We start from the raw sequence: 9539 nt of genomic DNA on the forward strand, positions 1-9539 counted from the left end.
AGATTCCATTTGTGTGGACAGGAGTGGCCAGCATATGAACCTACACTGCATTAAAGGAGGAGAGAGGGAGGCAGGCCAAACGGACGCAAACGTACTCGCGGATGCATTCTTAACGCATATTTGATCTACGTTTACGTTAGAACAGACGCTGTGATCATTTTCCGTCTAGTCACTGGAGCGTTTTTTTTTTTGTCAACGCAGACGCAAACGGACCTTTTTTCCGTTTGGGTCGCCCCGTCTAGTCAAAGAGAAAAGAAGCCCTCCCACAATTTCCGTTTCACGTCGCGCAGGCTTCGGTTGCACGTAAAGCGACGGCTACGCCAGTTTGACCGCCGCATCGATCAATCAATCATCGATATCCGTATCCGGATACACGGCGCGGAGCGTACATGTGTGGCTGGCGCCCCGTGCACCGCGCCTGCACGCACGCACGGCACGGTCGAGCTGTGGCGTAGTATGTGGGTCGGCGTCACCGACCACAATCATAGCAGGTCAGTATTATTGGCAGACGCCGAGTGATTGGACACGGCCGGTGACGAGGACTGGCGACAGGACCGTGTCGTACCGGTACCATGCCGTGCCGCTGTCCGCTGGGCTACGACGTCGCCGCCAACCTCATACGGAGGTGATATACGGAGTACCAAAGTTCATCAGGAGACCAACTTTATCTAGCAAGGGAAAGTGATCGTCGGAAGGTTATCCTCGGCGCAAGTTGTGGTGTTTTTTTCCTTAGCTTTGGATAGCCAATTGGCTATGGAGGAAAAAATTGAAGTACGACTTGATGGCTCTTTTTTGACATTTTTTACCGCCGATATATTAATAGTCTTCCACGATAATATAATAAACATCAAAATTAATAAAATTTATAAATAGGTCTTTGATCACCTAGCGATGACTAAGAGCACTAGAGCGAGCCGAAGGCCCTCCGCCATCCCTGCCCCTCCATCATCGGAGCCTAGCAAAGCTTATCGCAGTAGTCTTTCATAATAGATGGACGGAAAGTCGTCATGCTAAGCCCCTTGAAATAACATCGCATTAGAGCAGCAAAAATCGCCAATGATGAGAATCATAGATTGGAAGAGCCAAATCTAAAACCACAAGCCAACGTACCTCTAGGCGAAACTAATTCCTCGTCTGCCCCCTCGACGAAACTAATTCCTCTTCTGCCCCCTTGATAAAACTATTTCATAATTTGACTCTTGAGCTCGACGCCATCGAGAACGACGCTAAAGAAACTGAGCAGGAAACAACCCAAGGTGTTAGACACCAATGCCACTGGCGCCGACCTTGCTTCGGCTAAGTGTGGCTTGGTGCCAACCTGCACAACTTCAACGATGTTCTCGATGACGCCGAACCCATAGATCATATTCTGAATAGTTTTGCTAGGAAGTCAGACAAGAAATTAATTTCGCTGAAGTGTTAGATTCATCGGAAAAAAGACATTTTATGCGAGAGCACGGATCTTTTCGTTATTTTTGCAACAAGTCAATGCTATAGTTTTTTTTCTTCTTTTGCCGGAACAAGTCAGTGCTACTTTGTGTGTACGTTTTTCCCCTGTAACTCTCATGTACAAGAACCTCATCCTAAAGCAACCAGTTTTACCTTGCGTCGGAACAAGAAAATCAGCGTGCTGTAAATAATAATAGTGACATGTCGTGGTCAGGCGTTTTAGTACGAAAACGCCTTCAGAGTTCCACTGGTTAGAATGCAAAATACCATATACCAAAGAAAAGGGATACGACGAATAGGCCGACACAAATACGTGGAAGAAACGCACAAGAGCAAATCGCTAGAGTACCAGAAGCTTACCGCATCAGAATGTATAACCGCCAAGTAATCTATGACAAAAAAAAAGCAAGATCATTTCCCCCCAAAAAAATATACTCAGTGAAAGCGGCAAGATCGCGTGCACACGCAGGCAAAAATCATTAAATAAAGTGCCATAAATCGCGATCGGAAGAGCATCTGGACTTGGGAGAAATTATTTAAGCCTCGAGAGAGAACGGCACACGCACTTGCCTGTCCGGAAGAATTCCCCAATTTAAGATCTCTCTCGCGGTCTCGCCACCTCCACCTCACTCGCTCGCCCGCTCGCTGCTGCTCACATGTCGGCGGCCGGCGACGAGAGCGCCGGCGGCGCCGCCGCCCTGCCGCAGGGGCCGGTGCCCGTGGAGCACGTCAAGGCGGCCAACGGGCTCGAGAAGGTCGTCCTCCGCGAGGTCCGGGGCAACTCCGTCGAGGTACGGTATTGCTGCGCACAACGCCCCCTCTCCCTCTCTCTCTCCCTCGGTTCCGCCCGGCACGTGTTCCGGCGGTCAGATCTCGGTGCAGATCCGTGGCGCTGGATGTTACGGAGCGGGAGTGTCTGCAATCGCTGCTCCGATCCCGATCATTTTCCATTTGTTGCGGATTTTCCTAAGCGAGATTGGAAGATTGATCGTTCGAAGCCTGTGATGAACTGATCTCGGAGGGGAGTTTGTACGCGGTGTGCGCAGCAGATCATTGTTCCGACTTCCGACCCCGCGCGTTCAGTACTAGGAGTTTCTGTTTGTAGATGCCTGTAGTGATGAATGGCAGTCGAGAAATCAACACATGGTACAAAAAAAAAGGCACTGTGATCTATAATGGAGTTCCTGCAATTTTCCTGAATACGACGCTTTAATAATATGCTAATCGGTCTGATTCATGTGTGTGCTGCGCGATAGTGGCGAGCGGATTTGCTTGTAATCGGGGAGAGCCCGCAGGTTAGCAGGGGAAGGTTTGACGCTGCTGAACAGCGTCTATCTCGTGACCAGTATATATCAAACATTAGTAGCAGTATTCTCATTCGGTCCACCACACAAAACACAAACAACATGTGGCGCGCCAGAGTTTGACCTGCTGATGCTAGCTCTCCTGATCACTGTTGCCTTTTTTTGTTAAATTGTGATGCAAACATCTCTTGTTCTTCAGAACCAGGGTATGTTTTATTGGCCTTAAATAGCAGTATACACAACACTGCAACAGCGACAACGCACATGGAAATCTTCATGATAGTCTCAGCTGTGCGGAGGCCTGTTCTCTGAAGAGTGGGTTATAAGAATGAACGGATCCATCTACGACTGGGTCACTGATGGAATTTTTGCCGACGAGGTAGATAACCAGTATTGCAACACAGAACTTCCTTTAGCTAGGCATATATTGAAGAAGTTTCCTAGACAGCCGATTTGCTTTGCTGACTGTTAGGACTCTGGAATGATGTCAAGCACGTCATGTGCATTTATAGGGTATGACATCGGTCAAACATATAGATTTGTTGTTGTTTGGCACTTCAGTTTATCATTATATAGGACTCCCCAAACCTGCAGTCCTGTATCTAAAAGTGACCGATGAGGTTATCAAGCCAAACTGATCAGACACTCACTTCTTGATGAACCCCTTCCAATCTACCTCCTGTTGCCTACTTTACTCTCAGTTATCAAGACATTGATGAGTAGTAGGACACACATTTCAGCTTGCTGATGTTAATTTCAGCTGTAATTTGTGGAGAAGGGCCATGAGGTCAACTTTGGTGAAAGATAGGTAAAAATGCCAGGTGAGAATTTGAGATGATAGAGACAATGATGGGTAGTGAAATTAGTGGTCATTTGTGTTTTTGTTACTAGTGAAGTTTAAGTTTGTGGCCCTAGTGCCATGGTTATTATTCCACTTGTCACTTAGAAGTTAACCCGATTATGATTTTCCTACTGTTTGACGTCTCTTTGACATTTCCTGCATGGGCCAAGCCTATGTAATTTGGCATATCAAATATGTACGAAGAAGACACATGTGCAAAGTAATCATGAACAAGTCTGAGCCTGGTGTGTTCAGTATTAAAAGTGCACCCATAAAGATGATCGAGAAATCGGTAGCATGATACAAAAAAGTGGCCACTGTGATCTATAATGGATTTTCTTTAATTCCTGAAGACAAAGCTTTAATATGATAATTTTCTGATCTATGTGCTCGTGACTCTGAGAGTGGTGAGTATATTGGTTCATAATGGAATCATTTCCTCGTATCTGGGAGAGCTTGCAGGTTACCAGGATGGAAGTTTTTACTCTGTTGAATACTCATCTCTTTCATGAGCATATAACTATAGACCCCCTCCATCCCAAAATGTAAGGTGCCCTTGATTTTCGCTGGTCAACAACTTATAACTTCGACTATGATTTGTTAAATTATTATAAAGATATTAGATACGTAGTATATGAAATGCTATGCAAGATAAATGCAACGATACTATGTGTACATTCCTGAAACATATAATTTGGTATATATTAGTGGTCAAAGTCATACATCAAAGACCTTGCAAAACAAAGTGTGCCTTACATTTTGGGATGGGGGGAGTATTAAACATTTGTAGAGTAGCACATGCTTATCTCGTCTACTATACACAATAACCGGCATGGCGACAGTGTTTTAACTTCTGGTGTTTTAACTCTCGTGGCAACTATTTCCTGCTGTCGTGATACAAATAGCTCTTGTTCTGCCAACCTGAGAATTTTTCGGCTTAAACTGGTAGTCTACACAACAGTGACAACACATCTGGATATGTTCATGATAGGTCTCTGTTGTGCCAAGCACCTGCCCCTGAAGAGCGGGTTAGGTAAAAACGCCAGGTGAGAGTTTGAGCTGATAGAGAAATGATGGGTGGTAAACTAGTGGATGTGATGTTGTTACGGGTGAAGTTTAAGTTTGTTGCCCTACTGACATGATTATTGTTCCACCTTTCATTAAGAAAGTTTTTTCTACTGTCTGGATGTGTGTCTGTTGATTCACTAGATAGAGGCCAGTCCATATTATTTTGCTTATCATATGCATACGAAGATGACAGATGTCTGAAGTGATCGTGAAAATATATGTCATACTGATGTTCCACAAGGCCTGGCTATTCAAGCTTCTACATTCGGACCACTATAGTGACACAGGCTGGTACATTGGTTTTTGCTCAAAATTTTGGAATATTAAGAATGTTGTTGCAACAAAAAAAAGGTATTTTGTCACGGCAGAATTATTAGTTAGATGGACCTTTGATAGAAATGCCACTATAATAGAACAATAAGCTCACTCTAAATCATCTGCCCATCTCTTTTTGCGTTCTAGAGTTCTATGTGACAGGGTGAACCTGGATTATGATCTTCATACCAGATAATAAAATTTGTGTCCATTAGAATTTTCGACATAAGCAAACAGCGTCTACCAATCCAAATTAGGATCGGTTCTGAGTTCAACCTTCACAAACAGTTGTTGACTTTCAGAAGTGCTAACTACCTTTTGAGAGCTTTCATTTTTCTTTTAGTTAACCTGTTACAAAATATAACTATTTACTTATTTAGTCCTATATGCTATTTCTTTTAGGTGTACCTGTATGGTGGCCATGTCACATCATGGAAAGATGAGCATGGCGAGGAGCTGCTTTTTGTTAGCAATAAGGTGACATTACTTTCCTTCTTACGTACAAAATATGTTGTTGCTTCTAAAACAATCTCTTAGCATTTTCAATTTTTGTGTCTAAATACTGACTCGACTTGATTATCATCAAGACATTTATAACATACGAATACATATCTATTCTGAATGCTAGTTCAGCATTTTATCAGTTCAATACCAGGGCAAAACTATGTGCAGTCAACAGCAAATTTTATCTTCACTTATGGTTGGCTGTGAAGTCCAACATGTTAAACAATTTTTACATAATTTTCATTACCATCTTTCTCGTATGCCATAGAAATGTGGCGAGGGCCATATTTCAAATTAGCATCCCCTGCTGCTCATTTTGCCTTGTCAACGTGGCCAAAAAATGTGTGTCTCACTTGTACTGGAATCTTGATCCCACATCTTTCCTGATTGACTATTATTTTCCTTGGCTGATGTCACTCTCCTATCAGGCTATTTTCAAACCTCCAAAAGCTATACGTGGAGGTATACCAATCTGCTTTCCTCAGGTATGAGAATTTTTGTTTTTTTGCACTTTTTCTCGCTTCATTAATTCCCTCTACTTTATGTGGTTTTATTTTTTCTAAGTACTCTTCCTGTTCTAGTTTTCCAACTTCGGACATCTGGAAGCTCATGGATTTGCAAGGAACAGGACCTGGATTGTTGACACTGATCCACCACCATTTCCAGTACCAGTCTCTAGTAGAGCTTACATCGATTTAATCCTTAAACCTACCGAAGAAGACTTAAAGATCTGGCCACATAGGTGGGCAAATCCCAAATAATTACATATTTAGTGTGTTAACATCATTGTAGGAAATGCGGCATTATTTTTTTTGTTATGGTATTTGTTGTTGAAGCCAAGCATAGTTGCCTGTGTGTTCAAATGGATCAATAATAACAATTATTTCATTGCAGTTTTGAGTACCGTCTGAGGATTGCACTTGGACCTGGTGGAGATCTAATGCTGACTTCACGTATAAGGAATAGCAATGCAGATGCAAAGTCATTCACTTTTACCTTTGCATATCACACATACTTTTCGATTTCTGATATAAGGTATTTTCAGCTGACCATCAAAGAGTAGCGTTTGAAGTTATCTTATAATAGAAGCAGAATACTTGGTCCTCACTCCCAAGTTTGGTTGTCCGGGTGTCCCAAATATGTCTATAATTGCCCATCTGTGAACTGCCCCGTTTCTGTTTTCTCGTTAACTGCCCCATTGCTATAATAGTTCTTCTCTTATAATAATTTTGTCCTAATATTTCAGCGAGATAAGAGTAGAAGGTCTTGAAACTCTGGATTACCTAGACAACTTGCAAGATAGGGCCCGCTTCACTGAACAAGGCGATGCTATTGTTTTTGAATCTGAGGTGCGATACTTAGGCCTCTTAATTATACTGCCATTTTCGAATTTTCTTTGCGTCCCAGTTTCTTAACTGAAAGGGAGTATGTATATGTAAAATTTACAGTTAGACAGAATATATCTGGGCACACCATCAAAAATTGCCATTATTGATCATGAGAAGAAAAGGACATTTGTTGTGAGAAAAGGAGGCCTTCCGGATGCTGGTATGGTGAACTCTGATATTTGTTTGCTTAGAAATGCAATATATTATCATCATTACAATCGTTGAAGAATGAATCTAAGGAGTTCCTTCATTTTCTCCTTGGTGACAGTTGTTTGGAACCCTTGGGACAAAAAGGCTAAGGCAATGTCAGATTTTGGGGATGACGAATATAAACGCATGGTATGTGTGGAGGCAGCTGCTATAGAGAAGCCAATTACTCTGAAGCCTGGTGAAGAGTGGACTGGAAAATTGGAATTATCTGCAGTCCCGTCTAGTTATTACAGTGGTCAATTGGACCCGGATCGTGTTATTCAGGATTCAGTTGTCCCGGAGGATTCCATCAGCTAGCCCTTAGTGAATCTTGTGCAGGTAACATTTTTACTGATAAAATGGCCATGCGTGAAAGTTGTGAACATGGTATATACATACAGAGCTATGTGAACGACACATTCTATTGGAGCTAGTTTTTTTTATTTTATTTAGCCACTTGCATACTATTTTCTTGTACAATGCATTCCAAATTATTTATAGAAGTGCTTAAGTTGTTAAGCCCATACTTACGCAGAATTCTCTAGACACGATTAAGCGAGACCAGATGCTAGGAACTTGGCATAATGCATCTCTAAGAATTATGACAACAAACAGATGGCTTTGTCAAGAACTAGGCATGGTACGCAGAACCTGTCTTTTTGGGTAATCAGGGATTCGGTGGAGACTAAAATCTACCAGAATTTACTGGCAGAACCTGTCTTTTTGGGTAATCAGGGATTCGGTGGAGACTAAAATCTACCAGAATTTACTGGTGAAGCGGCAACCATATTGTGGAAGACCTTTTCTTTTGAGAACTCCAATTACAAAAGACTAGCTTACCTGCACAATGTTTTGTTTTTATCTGCTTACAGTTGTAAGTATCATGATGCTGTGAAATTTCGTACGTATACATATATGATCCACAGCAAATATTTGTTTCACATCTGTTCTCAATACTGATTGTTCTATTTGCATGGACATGTTTCATGTATTGCAGGTAGACTATTAATATCGTATGCACAAGGGAAATGGCATCAAGGAGTGTCAAAACATTCCTTCCATTCTATTCAATCTTTGTTGTTTTCGGCATGCGCATCAGAACAAAGCGAATCTACATGACACAAAGGACAAAACTTTGTTCATATCCTCTTTAGGGATGTTTGAAGAAACATCTCGGATGGGTTGTAAAATAAATTTATGACTGTATTTTATCAGTTTCTTTTATTCTTGGATGCTAAGTTTCATAGTGTAAAACATTCCAAGGTTTTGAACTGCATGGCCTGTTGGTGGTTACAGGAAAGATGCTTATTTGGATGCATGGTTTACCTGTCTATTGGATGGTTATTTAAATGAAGCAGCGGTGTTTTTGTGTCTGATTAAAGCTGTGATTTTTTGGTAATTCTGTTATGCAATCTAACCAGCAAATGTTGGGTTTGAAGTACTGATTGTGAAGGTTGAACTCAGCCTAAAAGGTTCAAATTTTATTTGGTTATATACTGATGAACTTCTTTTAAACAATGATGAAGTACTGATTATACAATGATTAGACTTCACAATGTGGAACGGATCAGTGTATGTTATGATTGATTGATTTGGTTGTAAAGAAGGTTAAAATTGAATGTAGGGAATGTTCCAAGTAGTGACTTCAAAAGGGAGGGTTGTCTGTGCTGTAGAGTTTTGCTCCCGGAGGATATTCTCTTGGGATGAACAATAAAATCTAAATAATATAGAAAATACAATAAGCAATCTTAAGTTTTATACTTGTTCATTTTAGACTGTAAGTATAGTCTGTGTTGGTGCAAATGTGCATGCATAAAGAAGCAACTATGCTTCCTCAATAAAATATGATAAACTTTGTTGTTCTAAACAAACACACAAAATGACATTGAACTAGTTTTTATCATAGGTTGAACTGTTGAAGTATTTATTCCTCCTTCATAGAAATTCGCAGACAACCAAATGACACGAACATGTACACATCTAGTTTCTTTGTATTCTTTTGACATTCGTACAAGTATTTTTGGCATGCACAAGCATATGGTCCTGGGAGTCGAGTTATCTGGGTACATTTTCTAGGTGTTATGTATATGAATCCTTCAAACATGGATTATTGTTACGAATTTTGGATCCCTAACATGATTTCGGATGATTCATGACAAGATAATTAAGGAGTAGACCTATGTTGCAAGTGTATCTGATTTTGTTTCACCATTTTAAGTGGAGATACCAACGGTGACCCATAAAATGTTGTAAAATAACCTGTCTCCAAGTGTAATTTATATTTACTGGAGTCATAGGTATGCCAAGAGGGGCACTTGGCAAATCAGAGGAAAATAAACCTATCAAAATCTCAAAGTTTTCCCCTCAAAATTCACTTAAAGATATCCAATCTCCAAGGTTTTTCTTTCCTGGAACATTAGGTCAACTTTTTGTCGATACCCGGACCTAGTGAGATTGAAGATGGCATGGATTTGTTTCCAG

At 41.2% G+C, this 9539-nt stretch overlaps 1 protein-coding gene across 2 annotated transcripts; it reads left to right on the top strand.

The window, feature by feature from the left end:
* Positions 1–1988: 1988 nt before the first annotated feature.
* On the top strand, positions 1989–8439 carry LOC127336823 (putative glucose-6-phosphate 1-epimerase). 2 transcript variants are annotated; one of them, XR_007873540.1, is made up of 10 exons: positions 1989–2240; positions 5380–5454; positions 5910–5966; positions 6063–6223; positions 6376–6516; positions 6728–6830; positions 6930–7029; positions 7138–7397; positions 7594–7932; positions 8056–8439. XR_007873540.1 is itself a non-coding variant. In XM_051363687.1 (9 exons), the coding sequence occupies exons 1-8, from the start codon at positions 2106–2108 to the stop codon at positions 7374–7376; spliced, it is 1011 nt and encodes a 336-aa protein (XP_051219647.1). In that variant the 5' UTR covers positions 1989–2105; the 3' UTR covers positions 7377–7397; positions 8056–8439. The 2 variants fall into 2 exon arrangements, 1 of the variants encoding a protein (XP_051219647.1); XM_051363687.1 differs by lacking the exon at positions 7594–7932.
* The last annotated feature ends 1100 nt before the right edge of the window (positions 8440–9539 follow it).

Source organism: Lolium perenne, chromosome 2, assembly GCF_019359855.2.
Source record: "Lolium perenne isolate Kyuss_39 chromosome 2, Kyuss_2.0, whole genome shotgun sequence".
Taxonomy (NCBI): Eukaryota; Viridiplantae; Streptophyta; class Magnoliopsida; order Poales; family Poaceae; genus Lolium; species Lolium perenne.

What these genes read in the sequence shown, in the direction of transcription:
- LOC127336823 (XM_051363687.1), top strand. Translation starts at nt 2,106, where the DNA reads ATGTCGGCGGCCGGCGACGAGAGCGCCGGCGGCGCCGCCGCCCTGCCG. An exon ending in TTTTCGATTTCTGATATAAG is followed by an intron (nt 6,517 to 6,727) that starts GTATTTTCAGCT and finishes CTAATATTTCAG; the next exon opens with CGAGATAAGAGTAGAAGGTC. An exon ending in CTATTGTTTTTGAATCTGAG is followed by an intron (nt 6,831 to 6,929) that starts GTGCGATACTTA and finishes TAAAATTTACAG; the next exon opens with TTAGACAGAATATATCTGGG.